General features: G+C 41.2%; 1 protein-coding gene across 7 annotated transcripts in view; it reads left to right on the top strand.

Moving 5' to 3' along the window:
• Positions 1-4655: 4655 nt before the first annotated feature.
• The window catches only part of KIAA0319 (KIAA0319 ortholog), a 57836-nt gene continuing 43198 nt past the window's right edge, over positions 4656-19293 (top strand). For 6 of the 7 annotated variants that reach the window (XR_004357430.1, XM_032689580.1, XM_032689591.1 and 3 more), the window contains exons 1-2: positions 4962-5046; positions 17205-17362. Coding sequence is in view for 6 of the 7 variants with exons in the window: in XM_032689580.1 (XP_032545471.1) it covers positions 17251-17362 (112 nt within the window). In the remaining variant the exon portion in view is untranslated. Of the gene's footprint in view, positions 4747-4961; positions 5047-17204; positions 17363-19293 lie in introns of those variants that run through there. The other variant, XM_032689567.1, reaches the window with a different exon arrangement.

Here is a 19293-nt window from a genome sequence, read left to right as displayed (position 1 = left end):
TATTTATTAGGCTACAACTTGGAATTTGAATTCCTTTCCTGATTCAGTGATACATTATGGAAACTATACATCCCAAAGCACTTACACAAACACAGGAATATAAGAAAATGCGGCAATCCTCTCCTATTGATAATCAGTGACAACAATGGACCTTGAAAAAATCCTGTACTATCAGAAGCATTATTTTATTAAGGATCCAGGCAAAGTTTTAAACACTTGTACATCAAAATAGCTTGAAATTACTGAAACAGAACAGATATAACAAAATAAGGAAATGTTAAACATCTGTGGAAGTAAATAATAATGAGATTGATTTAAGAAAAAGAAGCAAACCACAGTAAAAAAAGAAAATCATGTTATGATGATTAAAAGTATACATCTAAAGAACATTTATGCTCTTAAGTATAGAAAAAATTCTGAATTTGTAAGTAATAAAAATTTGTTTTACAACAAGGAAGCACATGGACAATTTAAACTATAAATCTCACACATCTTATGAAGTCTTGGATGTCAATTGTATACAAGGACAAAGAAGACATATCCAAAATTTCTGGATCTAAATACAGACACGATTGCCTGTATAGATCTTAACTGAGCAGTTAAAACAATGTAAAGAGTGGAAATCATCAACAAGAAGAGAAAAAAAGATGGGAATAATTACACAGAAACATATGGGTGGGTTTTGATCAGTAATTGGCATGATTTTCTGTATCAGCTCAATGTGATTTGAAAATCTCGATAAGGGTCCTGATATCGCGTTTGTGTTTTGGTGTGTTTTTACCCAGCAGGAGGCAATCCAATACAAAATCCTACTGAAGACATGGTGAATGCAAATGCTACCATAAAATGCCCAGTGTAGGTAAACCCCAAGCAGGGGTTACAGAGTGACTCTGCCTAACTTCACAAAGAGTACAAACAAAGACTAACTAATAAAGTTTCATAAATAGTAGGCTTTTATTTCTCAGAAACCTGGCTTGTTGTGGAACATCAGCCCAGTGAAAACCAAACCCCAGAGACAGAGAAGCTGTCGGCATAATGCTGTCATTTCAGTAAAGCTGAGAAATCAGGACATTTAAATGGAAGATGCAGTGGGCAGGAATGTTGCCACATTACAGCCGAAATGAAAATAATATTGTAGCTGCAACAACTCATGGTAAAATCACTACTGTATCATTATCTATGGCTACATGCTAACATGACAAGAAATAGACCTACTAACATACAGAAATGTTGTAGAACTACAGTTTAGATTAAGAAAAAGGGTAAAAGTACGTCTGCCTCAATGAAAGATAACATACTTCAACAACAGAAAGGAAGAAAGGATTACACCATGTCACTCTAACCTTTTGCACTCTTACTAGATTTCCTAATACTGTCACTAATGAGACAGAGAGGTAATAAAAACCTACTTAGACATCATTCGTCAAGGCAGAAGCTTTACCTGGGCTGGCAGTAGAAAAAACATGTGAGATTTTTTCCGACAAAAAAACCTGACATGCTGGAGAGTTGTGGCCAAGAAGGGGAACTCATCTAATTCTAGCTTTCAAAAATTCTTAATATTATTGAGGAATCAAAAAAAAAAATCTGTCTCAGATGCCTTGAAGGTGAATACTACTCTCTTTTTCAGTGTTGGCAGACACTCCTTTGAACAGAAACAGATCAAGTTGTTTTACCTGTTTAAGATGGGAGGTGGGAAAAGGGTATTTTCAGAAAAGCACAATACAATCTAATAAGGGTTAAGTAATGTGACCAAAGTAGCGTATGTCCCAGTAGCATATTCTTTTGAAATAGATGTTGCATGGAAAACTTCAGAGCAGCTGGTTTAGCAAACCAGGTAAGAGCAGGAAGGAGAACAGGGTGCAAGGGGACTAGGAGGGCTGTGCCAGCCACCTGCTACAGGATAAACCTCCCTGTACGCCACAGTAATGTTATGTTGTGCCTCAGGCCAGGGCTTCCCTGTCACAGCAAGAAACTGCTCATATGGTCCACTTGGCCATGGTGGGGGATACGTGTCAGAGGCAGTCTCCAAAATGACCCTGGATATCTGGCAGTGAGTTAGTTGTCCAGGGTGATGACAGCTTCACGAGACTTTTGTCTGATCAAATGAATGCACTTAGTGTGGGAAGGCAGCTGGAGGTAACCAGATCAACATTTACCTAGAAGGCTACATTTTGAACTTTTAATGATTTTCAGATACCATTACAGCACGCTGAGCCTATTGCTTTGTGAGGGTTAAGCGTATTAATCTATCAATGATATGAAAGGCAAGAACTGGCTCAGCAAGAAAATACCATCTTATCGTCAGCCATCTGCAGCGAACCTGCCTTCACGGTCTGTTTCACCATTTCATAGCATTTCTGAAGTTTGCAGACTGTGAACAGGCACCAGGTTGCTGCTGCTGGTTTATCAAATGGGAGCTGTTTGCTCTGATGCCTTTGCCCTTGTGTAGGACTAGCTGCATCCTGTGCATTCAACAGAGAAGACAATCTGGAAAGTCAAGGGACTGGATCAGCTACTCCTGTGCAGAGAAAGCAGAGGGACAGTTACTGCTTTCATCCTTTTCACCCTGTTTTCATTAAGGTGGTGGTAGATACCTCCTAAGGGGACATGCAGAGGACTTGTCTCTGTGCTGTGCTAAGAAGTCTTTTGCATACTTGCACAGATCTTTCGAAAAGCACTAACATGGAGCGTACAAGTGAAAAATATTTCCTGGAGAGAAAATAATTACAAAAAAATTGTGCCACTATATCTGGTGCTTCTACAGTCAGTAAAATTAGGATCATACAACCATGTGAAGCATTGGAGGATAATCCTCTTCCCCCACTAGGTGAGTAAATCAACCCCCAGTGCTCACAGGAAGGCTGCAAGACATGAGAAATGGGACTGCCACAAAGGAAAGATAGGCAGGCTTCCTCTCTCCACATACATGTCCTCTTCCAAGTCAAGTAGCATTGGTCAACAATGGCAAAAATACAGCAGTCTTCTCATTGATACTTTTGTGTCATTATTAGAATAATTTTTAGGAATTCTCATAATCCTTTTTCACTTGAAATGAGCAGACTTCAGTCTCCACAAGCTGGCCAAAACAGCCAACACACGGAAATCAAAGAAACTGAGGAATCAAAATTGGCATAACAATATAGCAAAAAAAATATTTAAAACAATGTCAACACACAGTTCCTTTATGCTTTTCCATATATATTCAAAAGCAATCCACTATTACAGTTCAGAGATTTCATTCCTTGCTTTATAGAGCAAAAACCTGAGTTATGAGCTCCCCACACTGAGGAAGATTTAAGTAGGCTCAGGAAAGGTCATATAGACCATTGTTAAAAACAGATGGTAAAGTGGGAATCAGATGAGGCGGTAAAAGCTGTTGTATGCCCAAGAGATAACATTTTTACATCTTTAGAACAATTTGTTTTCATCATCCTGTAGTACCTGCAAAATACTATTTACCCCGAGTTAAGCATTGACAATTCATTAAAGACTAAACAGAACTGGCAATACTGTAACATCGCTAACAGGTTGAACAGAGGATATGGGACCTTGACAGGCTGGTGCAAATCAGCATGAAACCTTTGCACGTAAAGTTTGAAATTCACTGCTCTTTGCATCTTATTTCACTTAGAAATGAAATTGCTTGTTCTAAAATGTTGCTGAGATGGACAAAATCCATTTCTCAATGGCACATGGACTTTGGTTTTAAGTAGAAAAATGCCTCTTTCCAAATGTAAATTGGTCTATTATTTTGGAGTGAAGCTGTAAAAATCAAAGAAACAATCAACAAATCATTTCTGCATGTTCTGATCGCAACATGGCTCTCAGCAGAAAATGTGAATGAGGCAAGAACTAGGATAGAGTAAAATCAAAGACACAGAAATGCTGACTATTTTATTAAAAAGCTGTGCTGAATAAGCTATGGGTGCTCTTATAGAGACTTCAAACTGAGATATTTATCATTAGGATGTAGGACTTTGCCAGATGAGCAGCATTGGATCCCAGGCCCCATGTTTTTCAGAAATCTGGAAAGGTAAGGTAGAATGAGGATGCATGGACTAGAGGCTTGCCCCAGCACAACTCATACCAGACAGCTGGTAGTGTCCTGCAGCCAGTCCCCGTGCAGCCAGTCACTGTGGAAAATCCTACCAGGAGTGACAGCGTCCCCAAAACATTGCACGTGGAAACAGAGCAGCCAAAAGCCGCGCAGGTGGCAAAGGTATGGAGACCTGCACGAAGCACGACAACACAGACGCTGCGGGATCCCACTTCCGAGGCCCCTTGGCAGACCAACCGCGACACCACGGTACACAGAGTGGAGTGGTGCAGAGCGCTCGGCTGCCTTCCCACTACATCTTGTTGGCTCAACACCTTCAGACCCTGTCCTTAAAAGTCTTCAGACCTGGGAGACGTCCTGCTTGCTCGTCTCCAGCAGCAGCACCGAGGTCGCGCCTGTGGAGAGTAAAACCTCTCGGTGTAGCACTGTGGCCGGTAACACGGCCCCACAGCAGCCGGGTCGCGGGTGGATCGGGACACCCGTGCCGCGGCCGCCGAGGGGGCTGCGCCTCTCGCTCTCCCCCGCGCCCCCTCCTCAAGATGGAGGCGCAGAACCTCCTCGCCTTACTGCCGGCAGGAAAACACCCCCCCAGTCCCTCTTGGGATGGACCTGCACCAACCCTTCGGTGGCAGGGGAGCCGCCTCCCACCCCTCCTCTGCCATTCCCAGGGGTGCTGCCGCTGCCCACAGGTGTGGCTCCCTCCCGGGGCGGGGACTCGGAGCCGGGGCGGCGGCGGGCGGTGCGTGCTCGGGGGGTGTCTGTGGGCAGTGATCCTGCGCGGAACGCGGCGGCCGTCCCCCGGGAGCGGTGTGGAGGGACGGCGCCTGCTCCTGAGTCAGCAGCGGGAGGAGGCGGGCGGCACTTGGCCGCCCTGCCCGGCCCCGCCGAGCGCCCTCGCCCCGGCCCCGCTCCCGGCTCCCGGCGCCGAGCGCCCGCGGGAGGAAGGGGGCGGCGGGGCCGTGCCGGCTCCTGCCCTCCTTCGCCTCCAGGTAGGATCGCTGCCGCGGCCTGGGCGGAGGTGGGGAAGGGGCGGAAAACGGAGCCGGTGCTCCCCGAGCTGGGCGCTTGGGCAGCCGCTCCCGGCGAGGCGCAGACTGGGCTCCGGGGGAAAGAGAGCCCTGCCCCGGCTGTGAGCGCCGGGCTGGAATGCTACGGGACAGCGGTAGCGATGAGCCATCCGGTCTTCCAGGGAGCTCTCCCTGCCTGCCTCCTTCACTCCACCGTCTGCGTGTGGCAAAGTGTGTATCCTGTGCGACCTGTTAGGCCGGGAGCGTGGGGAGATACAACACTCGGCTGCATTGGGGGAATGTGTGTGTATGTGTTTTGGTGTTTAATTTGCAGATATATTTATTTATGTATATATAGAAAAATAAGTGGTTTAGTATGAAGGATCAGTTTCGATAGGATGGTTCCTAATGCGTGTGCATTTAACTGTGTCTGATCTGAGCTCAGAAATCATAGCTTTATGTTGTTCTCCATGTATATATCTATCTCTCTATGTACATATCTTCAAGGAGTGTAAGAATATTACTCTTGCTAAGCTACTCTCCAGTCTTCTGTCAAAGTGTGTGTTTGTTACAGCCCAGACGTGTCTGCTGAGCATGGTGCTTACATGTAGTATGTGAAATGCTTTGTCAGGTTGCATTCTGAGCAGTAGAGCAGAGCTTAAGCAGAAGAAAGTACTAAGTGTGATTTTTATATATCGCTGCAGTTTTGGGTGTTACCTGCATCAATGTTGCTATACAAAACCAGGAGACAGTTCCATCCTCCTGACCTGCTTCAGGAGCCTATTGCAGAAAGCCTATGAGTAGTCAGACAGCTGAGGGAACAATATGAAGCCCAAACTCTTTTGCCCTCTGTTCCTCCCTATCTGTTTATACTGTAGGAACACTCTCATGGTCCTCACACTGGCTGCATGACAAGGTAGTGGAGTTGATATATTAAACTCTTTGGGGTAGGTTCTGTATCTGTCTTTGCCTTTGCAATATCATGTAGTAGAAGACTGGTTCTCAACCACACAACTCTAATAGATATTTGTTTTGTTTAATTTTCCATGCCTTGTGCGGCAAGATTGACTGTTTTGGTTGATGTTTCCCAATTAGGCATTGTACTGAGTCAAATTTAAATCTTTAAAAACCTGGCATAATACAGAGTTAATAAGTGATACTGTCCATACTCATTTTGGTGGCTTAGATGATGGGAGGTAAGCTGCTCAAAATGTTGTACATCGAGCTGTGTGTCTGACTGGTGCAAGTAAGGTGAGGGTGTATGTGTACAAGCTTTGTAGGCTGATGCTTTTCCCTTAAGCACAAGGCAGTGGAGAATGCAGTATAACCTGGTTTTTACCTTATTTAAGATAATAGAGTTATGGTCGTGGTCTGTGGTTTCTTGCCCAGTTTAGTCTTTTCCCCACCATTTCCTCTGGGGAGTATTGTGATGGAGGGCTGGAGGAGTACTTCTGTAACACTTCTGAAAATTTCGAGTTCCACAGAAAACACATTCAAATGTGAATCTGTTTCATCTTCATTAATTCCGTGTCAACTAGTTGCAGTTCTGTCAATTCTAATGAGCTGCATGAAGTGAAGAAGTTTTGGTGACCTGGAGATGCCATAGTTTAATTCAGCTTTGTGTACAGATGATCTCTCAGCGTGTTGGTTTGGATGCTCTCTGAGTGGGCTGCCAATTTCAATAGTGTGGAGAGGGAGGAGTTACCATGGACAGGTTTCTGAACCTGTTTGTGAATTCTCCATCAGAATTGCTTTAAAAACAGTTGATTCCTTCTGGTCCCCATGTGCACAGACACAGGATCCATTTCAGGTGGAGCCCTTCAGACCCTTTCCAGCTCTACCTTCTGTGATGTTAAAGAAGGTCTGCTATGGGCTTCTGGACATACCAGTTGTATGGACTTTGCTTAAAAATCTTTCCTTTAAGAAAGCATGTGGGAAAGGTTTATGCATGCTAGTTTTGATAGGGGTACTTAAATGTATATACTTCAAGGGAAATTGGTGATTAAAGGTGGAGTTGTGATCAAGTGTTGTATATCCAGCAGTCTCCAATTTCAACACTGTAGAGAAAGCAGAGAACCATTGTAATGGATATTGTACCCATGGGGAGAAATCCTTCCTACTGTCAGGCAGTTAGCTTTCAATTTCTGTCACAGAGTGTCTTTCTGTACAAATTTATAATCTAATTTAACAGCAGATATAGTTACTTTTCCATTTCAGCACCTAATCTCTTCCTGAATGGTGCCACAGTATGATCTTTTGAGTATTTTTCAGGATGATGTGACTTTATACTGAGCAGATTGGAACTGAGTCAGTCCGGTTGGAGATAATATGAATGTGGTTAATCTAATGCCAGTTTTCAGCTAGTTAGCCTTGGTGAAGGGGCAGTTTAGAGGTTGTTTCCTGTCCTACTGCATTTTCTTTGATAAATCTCTCCTCTATTCAGTTGGTTAACTGTTCTGCGTGTTGCAAGGAGTTCTCCTGGTTAAATATAAATGGGTTTTAGAGAAATAAAATGTGCTTAGTTATCTGAGATTGGGCTCCAGAAGTTTACATTTTAGGGGAGTGTGTGTACGCACTTGTACTTTAGCTGTTTATAACCAGCAAGTAGGTTTCTGAACAGCAGATAAGAAAGATTTCTATGAATTTATGTCTTGAGGTCAAATGAGGATTTTTCCATTGTCTTTCCATGTGCCTCTACATTTTTGCCACATAGTCCCCTCCTTCCACAGATTGCACTGATGGCATGACACATGGGCTACCATTTTCAATTATGGAAACTGGATGGCACATTTTTTGAGGGTGGGCCTTTAGACATTCAAAATGCAGTTTTGTCTTCTCTGGCTTGGCTTATTTTACAGAAGTCATGAGAACTCAATTACCTGCTGGTAATCTGTTCTTCTCTGGTTGAAATCAGTCAATGAATGGCTTAAAGGGTAGGTAAGTGGAAAAAAAAAAAAAAAAAGGAAAATCTCTCAAGTAAGCTTTTTCTCTATGGGAGAGCAGGCTAACAATGAACGTAAAAGTTGACATGGTCACGTGGGTGAAAGGACTTACCCCTTCATCCCCCACTTTCTTAGCTAAGAAAATGTGCTAATTTTTCTGCTCTTACATCAACACACAAGATTTAGATCTAGAAATGGATGTATAGAATCCAACTGCATTAAAAATCTTTTCTGGAAGGTGATAAAATACCAAGACACAAATAGAGATAGTGTTTATGTACTTCACTTGGAAGATCTGGGCTTTTCTGGCTATCTGCTGTTGTACCCACGCCCCTTATGCAAGCTCTTTTTCCTGCAGTGTGTGTGATCGTATCTCAGGCAGTCACTGGGTATTCAATACTCTAATCTCAGAAATGGTCAATTAGCTTTGTTGACATTAGTACTTACATTGCTTGATCCAGTCTCTGCCAGTCAATCTGTGAACAGCCCTTGAAAGCTATCATAAATTAGATGTACTTCTAAGTCCGGTTTTATAACACCATAGCGTAATACAAAAATATTATCTAAAATCCTAGAACGTCCATTTGAGTTCAAGTGTCAGACTATTGCTTCTTCTACATGAGTGAACTTTGCATTTCATGTAAGGGGAGTGAGTTCAGAGAACTTCTACAGTAAAACTTAAATTTTAATGTAGTAGTTTTTAATTGTCTTCCTCCACAATGTTTGCATCATGAGTACTGTTACTGCTATAACGTCAAAGTAAAATCTAGTAGTTAATTAAGTGCAAGAATTCAAATTGCCCTGGACAATAACATAAAAGCTTTTGCGACCCTTTCTGTAGATGGTATTGCTTTGGCTGAAGTTATAAACTTGGTTTTTTTCAAGACAACCTCATGTTTTATGTGACAGCTGGCCCCTACATTTCGGTAGCAAGTGCCTGCAATTTCCTTTGAACTGTGGTCATTTCTGTGTTCAGTGCTTCTGAGATCACTGTCCAGGGTTCCTACATGGTATGTTTGCAAACTTGGATCTCCAGTCTGCAAATATTAGCTCTGATGCTTAGGTAGAGATCACTCAAGAAGAGTCGATTTTAATTATTTTTTTTTTTAAGCATTAGATATTAAATAGCAGCATTAACAATTGCAACAGTTCAATTATCCTAGATGAAATCTTCTAAATCCTAACAGTGACTTAAATGGGGTCAACAGTTTGTCAGTATTTGAAGTCTTGACCAATCTATGAAAAACTGTGAATCTTGTAGTTTTAAATGGTGTGGCTTTCCCTGCAGTAGAGAGAGATTTATTTTTTTTCTACTGAAAATTGATACTTTTTCAATAATTACTGTAGTTCAGGGAATGGCACTTAAGGAAAAATTGTCAGAATCACAAGAACTGCAGTTCAAAATGATGGCTTGAATCAATTAATACTTCCTTTTAATTTGAGGACTTATATTCTAAGTGGAAAAAAATGCCGTTAGTTTCAGCCCAGCATTACGGTCAAGTGGGTTTTTTGTGTAGTTTTAGTATAGTCATTTTTGACCTTGAACAAGTGCAAAATAAATACATTTTTCTGTCCTGTGCACTTATATGATCCAGATTAAACTATGTGATTATCTTTCTTCCAGCTCTCCTTATAATTTACTCAAGTTTCTCCAGAAGCATCAACCTACACCTGCAAATTGTACCTCTGCTGCATAAGGATGCCTCGGTATCTAGTTGGAGCTCACTGTGAGGTGCAGCGTGCTGTGTGTGTAATAGCATTCTGTCATAATGGCACTTGAACTAGGCAGTCGACTGAGATCACAAGACTTTGTCACAGGCCTTCAATCAGCTCTTGGGCAGTAGAAACTTTGAGTTCTGCAAGCTGAAAAAAATTTCAGCCACCTTTTATGCATTTTCTTCTGTGATCTGTATTCCTGTTGAAAAAAAACCTAATTATATAGTGGAAGAAGGTAGATAGAGAAATTCTGAAATACCCTTCATGGGAGGCTTAGGACAGGCTAAATAAAAATCCAAAGGATGATGTAAGGATGCTTTGTCTCTCCTCTGTGCTGTGGAAGGGTCAAGATACCATCTCGTTCCTTCAATCTCTCCCTTTACAGGTCTCACTTAATTTTCATTGCGGAGTACATATTTGATATTGCCTCACTTATCAGTTCTCTCTGCTATGTCCTTGTGAAAATAGAAAACATATGGGGATGAAAGTATGATGGTTTGGAGGAATTGTGCAGTAGTTTGACTGCCTTCTGAAGGGACATATTTTGATTAGTGGGGAGTGCGGGGCTCTCAAGTATCTGACAGTCTCATTCTGTGCTACTGAGTTTTCTGAGAGTTAGCTTTTGGTTAGTTCCCCCTTCTTGCTGGGCTGGCTGACCTCAGGGTTATACAAATGTTTGTATTGCAAATTAAGTAATAACAATCCTGAAATATTCTGACCTTTTACACTTAATACTGTATGCCATAATACGATGTAAATCCGGAGTCTGATAATAGTATTTTTATTTCTCAGCAGAGTAGTTCCACCATTCATTGGTGGGTTTAAAATATTCTGTCCTTCCTTGTAAATAGCTCTTGACACCATATACCCCTGCTAACTCTCTCACCTTTAGGATTTCCACTACTGTTTGCTCTTTCCACAGCAATTGTAATAAAAGCTACTTAAATCTCGTAGAATAAAATTACTCTTTCTGTGAAGCACTGCAACTCTGTCTTTATTTGTCCAGTTGGTGTCACTTAGCAGTTTACAGAGCTGTGAATACCAGTGGAGGTAGTGGAGCAGGTAGCCTATCCAGCTTAACATGGCAGGGTATTTTCAGCTATTTAGTTTGGTTTTTTATCATGGTTAACTTGTTGTTCGTGCCCTGGACTTGACCAAGGAAATTGATGTAGAGTTGGGATGTAATGCCAGTCTAATGTAAGCCTTCACCAAGGGCTCCCTGTGAAACCCCTCTGAATAAAGCAGAGAGACATTTGCAATTATTGCTGTATCCTGAAGCTGCAATAACTTTCCATCAGTAGTCATGGTGGTTTTTTTCAAGTATGGGTACCTATTGTTAGAAAATAGTGTGAGAGGAAGGTGACTTTGCACAGGTCACAAGCATTGATGACTCTGCAATATCTTCCACATCTGCTGAAGGGCTTGAAAATTATCTCCTTTATTTAGATACCTAACCTGTGGCTGTTTTGATGATGTGTGTTCATAGAGTATGTGTTATTGTTAGAACTCCTAGTGTCTGCACATGTCCTGAATTGTTCTCTGTGTTATTAGGGAAAAATGCTACTGGCCTGAAGTTTTATTTCTCTTTCTTCTGCAGTATTTATACAATGTTAATGCTCAGCTCTTAAGTAACTGTCTTGGGTGTTAGTACAGATACAATAACTGATGAAATAACTGATGAAATTTAAATTCTTCATGAGAGGTGGATTTCCTAAAGGATTGTCTTGTATTATGTTTAATAGAAATGTTGACATATATGCATGTGTGTATACATATATATATGTATAGTGACACTTTCATTAAGTGAACATTACCATGTATTCATTTACTCAGCCAGCCTGCTTTATATAAGAGAGACTGTCAGTTCAAATATGTGGGGCTGTTTTACCTGTGGGTTGAGTTTCAGATACTGTTTCAGTATTTATTTTGGCATGTTGCCTGGCTGTGCTAATGACCAGAAGGACAAGAAGGCAAGAAGCCCCTGCCTGCCTTCACCCCCAGAGACAGTGTGGCTGGGCCCAGTGTTCAGGGCACTCGCTCTCCTTGAGGTTTCTGCTGCCTGGTATTGCTCTCTGACTGCCTTCATGATACCACTTGTTCTTGTCTCTGATTTTGTAAGAGTGCAGGCATTCTGCTACACCTTTTGTAGGGCACCAGCATACTGCCTTATGCCCTATTTGCTGTTTCAGAGCTGTAGGATTTGAATGTATTCCCAGACACAGGTAATTCAGTCCATACAAATTCTTATGGTTATAGCCCTGGCCTAATTAGGTGTAGGAAGTGGCAATATAGTTCTGCTTGGCCAACTCCTTTCTGTCTCTAAGGGAGAAAGTTACTTCATTCTGCGTTAAAGCTAAGATGAAGCAACATGTAGAGTGAGATTTAGGGTGGAGAAGAGGGGGAAAATATTGGCAGTTCCTTTTCCTTGGAAAGCTGTTGTTCTTCATTGTGTTATCTACGAGAAGATGTTGTGGTCCTGATCAGGAACTGCATATGTTTAAAAGATGGTGAAGTTGAAATGTTTGTATAGAGGGATCAGTTCAGAATTCCCTCTTATTCTCTTGGCTAGAGCACTGCCAAAACCTGCCAGCTGGACCAGAAAAACATAGCTTTCAGAGTAAGGCAACATATGGATAATATGTGTCTATTTTTACCATACCTGCTTCTCAAGGCTGCCATCCCTCTTCTAGCCAAGAGTTCAAGACAGACTTGAACTCCTAAGAGCCAAGAAATGCCAAAGTAATTACCAGCAATGCTGGCTGCTTGTGTTGTTATAAAAATAACAGGCTTTGTGATATCAGTGAAGGATAGAGATTCAACTAGCAAATTAATCTTGTGGCCTGAGTTATTTTTAACTGCTGGAATCTCATGGCTTGCTACTTTCTTTAAAATTTAATGTCTTTTGTGTTTGTGTGATGAAACTTGCAGTTGTGGGGAACAGAACAGTGTCATGAGGATGATAAGGGCAGCATCAGATGCATACACTACAGCAGTGTTTATTGTTTTAACAGTTTAAGAAGGCATGCAGTGTCTGGTAGCTTTGTTCTCATCTGTGGATCAGAAACTGTGCACTGAATTGTGACTTTGTTTACTTTGTGTCTGAGCTTGATCCTAATATCAGGAAACACAAGCTAGCATTGCAGTGAATGCAAACTCTTTTATTATGTGGAAATTAAACATCAATAAAAGTGTAGCCACAAAGAAGCACGGGAGGACACAGTGCTGCTTTTGTGCATTCACTGTATCCTCATATGGTGTGTCCCGTAAGGATTCAGTGGAGATTCTGCATGCGGTCCAAAATCTGGCATTTTGTAGCTTTGGCAAGTTGTATTTTCTTAATGTAAATTAAATAATAAAAAAAACCAAACACCCTAAACTCACAACCATCTGCTACAAGAACTTGTGTTTCTGAACTCTGGACAAGTAATGCTGAAAAAATCTGGATCACTTGCACAACCTCTCAATGTTTTTCTTAGTGTTGCTAGAAGTGGACTCCTCAGTCAACTGTTCATTAGGAAATAGAAGCTGCTATTTGTCTTCTCTTAGTGAGATAGTTAAGGTACCCTTGCAGAGGAAAAAGGCCTATAAAATAAACAAATTATTTTTCTTCCTTTGAGCTGGGCTAATTCTGACCTCGTGATGTTCTGATACTGAGCCTGATGCATTTTTCCTTAGGCTAAAGGACTAAAAGTCTCTCTTCGGCATCTGATCCATTTGGCTGCTTCTGGGAATGAGAGAAGGTTGCAGCAAATGCACAGTATCTCAGAAACCTTGAGCTGCAGTGATAAGCTCTTCTGCAAATCACAGGTTTTGGTGGCTAGCAACTTTTCCAAGTCTAGACAGATTTCCATAGAAACAGGAAAAAATCTGTATGTGAAATTCTGATCTTACTGTAATAATAATTTTTCTACCCTTCATATATGAGGTATTTGGGGTTTGTGGTAATAAGTTGGAAATACTTATCAGGAACATAGCTTATCTCTGCTCCTCTGTTCTCTCTCTCAAAAGCAACAGGAACATTTCAAAAACTGTTGAAAGGTGGAGTTTATGAAAATCGTACGCTCTGTACATCTCTCTAGGTTAATTTGAATGTTCTGAAATAAAACACTAAATAAAAGCAATAACTATGAGTAATGTGTTAGAACAAATGTACATGGGCAAGTGTAAGCTGGTGGCTTCAGCTGGAAAGGCTTAAGAAATCATCTCTTTTCAGCTGGAGATCACTGCCTGCATAACCAAGAGCCGGGATGGATTCATCAAGACAAAATCATGCTTGACCAACCTCTTAGTGATGGCATTGTAGAAGTCTGACTTGGTAGATAAGGGGAAAACAGTGGATATTGCCTGTCTTGACCTCAGTAAGGCTTTTGACGTTGTCTCCCGTAATATCCTTTTAGAGACTCTATTAACTAGGGGCTGGATAAGTAGAGCATGAGGTGGATTGAAAACTGGCTGAATGGCTGCACCCAGAGTGAGGCGGTCAGTGGCACGAAGCCCAGTTGGAGACCAGTAACTGGAGATGTAACCCAAGGGGCAGTACTGGGTCCAGTCCTGTTTAACATCTTCATTAATTAATGATGGTCCAGAGTATATCCTCAGCAAGTTTGCTGATGACACAAAACTTGGAGGAGTGCCTGATAGGCCAGATGGTCACAGTGCCATCCAGAGGGACATGGACAGGCTGGAAAAATGGGCTGACAGGAACCTCATAAAGTTTAGCAAATATAAGTGCACATGAGGAAGAACAACTCCATGGGGACATCCCAGCTGTAAAATACACTTGTAGAAAGGGACCTAGGGGTCATGATGGACACCAGGTTGACCATAAGCCAGCACTGTGCCCTTGCTGCAAAGAAGGCAATTCTTGGAGATACTGGCTCTGTCTGGACATAGTCTTTTGGGAGCCAGCTCCAGGTTGCCCCATTTGAGCTGGGGGTAGACAAGGTGACAAGGTGGACAAAGTCCCTTCCAGCCTCAACCATTCTGTGGATTGATTGTCCATCATGCATTTCATTGTGAAATTAAACAGTTTCATTTGTATCACCTTTACAGTGAAATCAAAAGGTGAGGTCCCATGTTGTGGGGCCTTCAGGACTGACTCTTCCCCTCCTGTGCATAAATGCTCATTTCTGTTCAGTTCCCAATGATACTGTTCCTGGACACTGCCAAGGGCTCAGCCATTTCAATGGCCGCATTCAGAATGGGATATTTAGAATGTCTTGTCTTAAAAAAAAGAAAAAACTTGTGGTCCTTTTTTTTCTTTTACAGAAACAGATAACTTTATAGTCGGTGGAAGGACAGAATAACAACTGGTGAAGATTTTGTATCATAGAACTAGTACCTGGAAGTGTCCAGACAGCCTTTTGCTCTTTCTAAGGTGAAACCTTACTAAATTAGTTCAAATCACTACAGAGAAGCACAGCTATGTGTATTCTATCAGGAACTGCTTCCTGAGGGAACATCTAATTGCATATATTAAAATACTATCATACAAGGAACAGTATAGTGTTATGTGTTTCTTTTTGCTTTTGGTGACAGTTATTTTTTGGGATCAGAAATAATTTTTCTCATTGTGCAGCATAGGAATAAACTGGAAGACCAACTTACTCTGCTGTAAGGCATCTGCCTTGGGAAGGGGACTTTTGATGATGTTCAATAGAACAAAGGTCCCAGAAATCAAGTTATATTTTAAATCAAGAAAAGTTAGGCTTTTGAAAAGTTAGTAATAGTCTCTCCTGGTTTTGCAGGGAGCTTACCCAAAGCCTTATCTTTTTGTACTTGGGATTTATTTTTAAATCTAATTTTTTTTTCATGGTTTTAGTGATGGTCTGTACTCATTTTGCTTGACTTGAGCAGAGTTAGTGTTTGTACCACAGCCTTGAGAAGAAGCTGTCAGAGTCCAGTATGCTCTGACCAGTTCCTTTTAGATATTCCATGTGTAGAGGGTGAAATGTTTAATATCAGAGTTATTGATTTGGAGATACTTGTTGTGACACAGGATTTCTGATTTTGTGGAGCAACACAAAGTGTATGGAAGTAACAATGCAAATGTACTTTATGCTTGGCAAAACACAGCAATGGCAGTATACAGTTCTATCATAATACTAATGTGATTCCCATTACTAGTCTCTGTAATAAGCTCACCATTGCAACACTGGGAAGGAACATGTGGGTTGAAGCTAGCTCAAGCCCATTACTCTCTTCAAAATTCTTTTGCTAGTTGTTCAGTTTTTATGCTCTGTATTGGGTTGAGCCACCTATTCGCTGTGTGCATGCTGGTCTGGCTAGCTCTGGGAGGCATTCACACTCTTTAATGAATAAGTGGGAGAAACATTTACACATCAGTGGATCCACTCAACTGTTGATAGAACAACACCTATCATTCTAAACCACTGCCAACCTCTGGTCCCCGTTGTATTGAGATGAATACAGGTCTTGCTTTGGAAAAGCTGCGGTCAGTCACAGAAGTTGCAAACCAAGGTCCAGATGCTCATGTGCTTTACAGACACACCATCTAGAAAAGATCCCTTCTCAAAGAGCAAAAGTCCAAATGCTGAGCTGCTAGGGTTTCTAGTCTAGTTCAGTCAGCCTTAGCACATCTAAGTAACTTACTTCTTTTGCCAGAGAAAAAGAACAAGATGATCTTTCATCATATAAAATTATGTGTGGTAAGGAACCTTCCAAGAGCATCCAGTTAGCAACATTTCCGTCATATGTAGATACATGCAGTTGAAAGATGAAAGTCACATAATGAACATCAAAGGGAGTTGACTGAGATACTCTGCCTTGAGAAGGGCTGTTCACTGAAAATGTCACTACCTGTGTTTTCATTTACAGAAATATTTTTTGGTCAAGGATCCATCTAGGATCCTTGGGGCGGTGGGGAGGGAGTGGTGAGTTTGGCTAAACTAGCTTTTTTTCTTGCATGAATAATGTTGCTTTGAACTATTCATTCCTTACATCTATTTGTTGCTTAGTCTGCCTTATTTGTAGAATTTAGTATCATGGCAAGGAATGTCTCCCTAGAAATTCTGGAGAAGTGTCTGTTTTCATTTACCTTGGTAGCTGAGGGAGAACAGCTTGAGGGTTGCCTCAAGAGCTACCTTAACACTGCATGGATTTTAGCACAAACAATACTGTCTGTGATTCCTCATTTAGGGGTATGTGCTAGTTTCTGTTTTAAGTCAGAGGAAAACCAGGGTCTGGATAGATAACTGCAAACAGAATTTATGTGGGTTTTGAGGTAGAGTAGCCCAAGCATGCAAATCTTTCTGGGACATTTCTGCATCTTCTGAAAAGAGAAAGAGATTTCCAGGTAGGTAATTTGTTCTGTATCTTCAGCTTGCCTGATCTTCTGTGTCATCCATCAAGAAGTCAGGAAGTAATGATAAAGCCTGCATGTCAACTGTCTATTGTCTTTTACTGTTACATTCTAATTAATGCTCACATCTGACCTATTTTTTCCTGTGCTGTCTGTTGCAGTGCTTGATGGACACAGGAGGGAACTAAACAATATAAGAGGAAACCAATGTTAAGACCTAGAATTTCGACACAAATGAAAAAGCGGTTGTCACTGCCTTCGTGGTGCAGTATGGCATTTGGGCCTGGTGTTCTCTGCCTGTTCCTATGGGCAATAACAGGTAGGAGTTTACTTCTTGTGTGTCTGAGTCACCCAGAGAAGAGACGCACATGCTCCTGGAGTGTGTATACAGCTGTGAAGGAAATACAAATAAGGCCAGAACTGGAGAATCTTGTGACTTCTCAATCCAGAAATCTTTGAGAAGGTACAGCTTTGTAACTGGCAGTTGACTGCAATGGAAGAAGGCAATTGCGAGTAGCTGTGTGGAGCCAGTTTCAGCAGGCTGTTTCATGGGAGATGCATGGCACAAGAAAGGGTAGTGGGAAAGTTTAAAGCGTTTTCCTTTTACTTCTCTTCAGGACAGCAATTTAAGAATGATGTATTGATTGTATTCTAAGCTGCTACTTTGTTCCAAAGTGTCGTAGGATGGTTGATATATGAGAAGCATAAATGTGTTTGTTCACATCCGTCACCTCATCATCCTCTCTACAAACATATATTTCCTTCCAAAGACCACAGGGTAGTCCTGTAAATTTCTGCTTCAGCCACAGGAATAGGTAAATTATTTCCACAATCAGACAGATGCAGAATGATAGTAATTCTTAATACTGCCACTGTGTCATAGAGAGACTTAATCTGGGGCAGGCAGTTTTGATGTGGCAAGTGCAGAAAAGTATTCGCAGAAGTGGGGTTTATTTTCTCAAAAGTTGGTGTTTGAATTCTGGCTTTGGAGATACTGGCAGCATCCATATTAGCAGAAATTGAGAAAATAACACTCAGTTATCTGACTTTCGTCTCTTGAAGTAAAAACAGGATGGGCTGTTTCATGAGGGAAAGCCTTGCTTAATGTGCTAAGGCTTAAACTGACTACTGAATTTGGAGAAGTTGGGTGAAGGGGGGTAGGTATTAACCTACAGCTGAGGAGAGATAGGCATCAGCTATAGCTGTGCTCATATCTGGTTCAAAGTAGACATCAAGATCACCCTGAGGATCTTACAGTGCCAATTTCTTTGAGAAGAACATGGAGCTGAGGTGTTTGTTGCTGTAGTAAACAAGTATGCCCTTTAGAAATAAAATGCTCTCCTATGAGATACTGAGTACCTGCTGTAGGGTCCGTACTAGTATCTTTGGAAAAAAACTCACAGCAACTTCAACAGAAGACAGTAATGTGCAGTAAATACTGGATTTTGCCTGCAGAGAATGTCACAGTTTCATGCTTTTAATAATACTGTTAATTGTTAGCAGACTAGAATATCTTCCACATGCATATAGCAAGTTATCAGTCTTTAGCTCCAAATTTGCTATGCTTTCTTGGTTTATCTGAGAATAAGACCATTGCTCTCAGACTGTTGGCTGTATTTCAAGCCTCTCCTTGTACCTTAGGTACCAGCGCACAGTGTTCAGAGGATAATATAATCTAATATTACATATTATTTTAATAAAAATGTAAGAATTTATTTCCATCTTGATAATTTGCAGTATTTTTAAATCCAATTAATATTTACTCTAATTAAACTGGAAGGTTTTTGCTGATTTCCAGGATATGTTTGCTAAAATACATCAGTAGATGCTCAGCTTTTTTAAGTCAAAAGGACTTCTCTCTAGTGCAGGCTTTAAGGTGAATTTACTCAGGCTCAGGAATTTGCTGGATGTTCATTCTGCAATTTTTTTCTGCACACGAACTTGTGCTTTTAAGCGTCACTTTTTCTTAAAAAAACCCAAGTCATCTTATGTTTTAATTTAAGATAATGAGAAGACTGACTTTATATAGGAAAGGAAGGCTTGACATTTCATTGCTGAGAGAACAGAGAAACAGACTCACTGGTGAATATTGTTGGAAGGATATTGAAGAATATGCTCTGGTCAAAAGAAATATAGATGGGCTACTCTGTCCTGTTTAGGTGACATTTATTTGGTTTTATTCTGTGCATGGTGGCTTTCGACTAATAGTGTTTGACTGCTTTTCATGAATGTGGTAGGTTGATCTTTGCT

The sequence above is a fragment of the Chiroxiphia lanceolata genome, chromosome 1 (genome assembly GCF_009829145.1).
Source record: "Chiroxiphia lanceolata isolate bChiLan1 chromosome 1, bChiLan1.pri, whole genome shotgun sequence".
Lineage (NCBI taxonomy): Eukaryota > Metazoa > Chordata > Aves > Passeriformes > Pipridae > Chiroxiphia > Chiroxiphia lanceolata.
The sequence above is the reverse complement of the archived record's forward strand: the minus strand, read 5'-3'. Positions and strand labels throughout refer to the sequence as shown.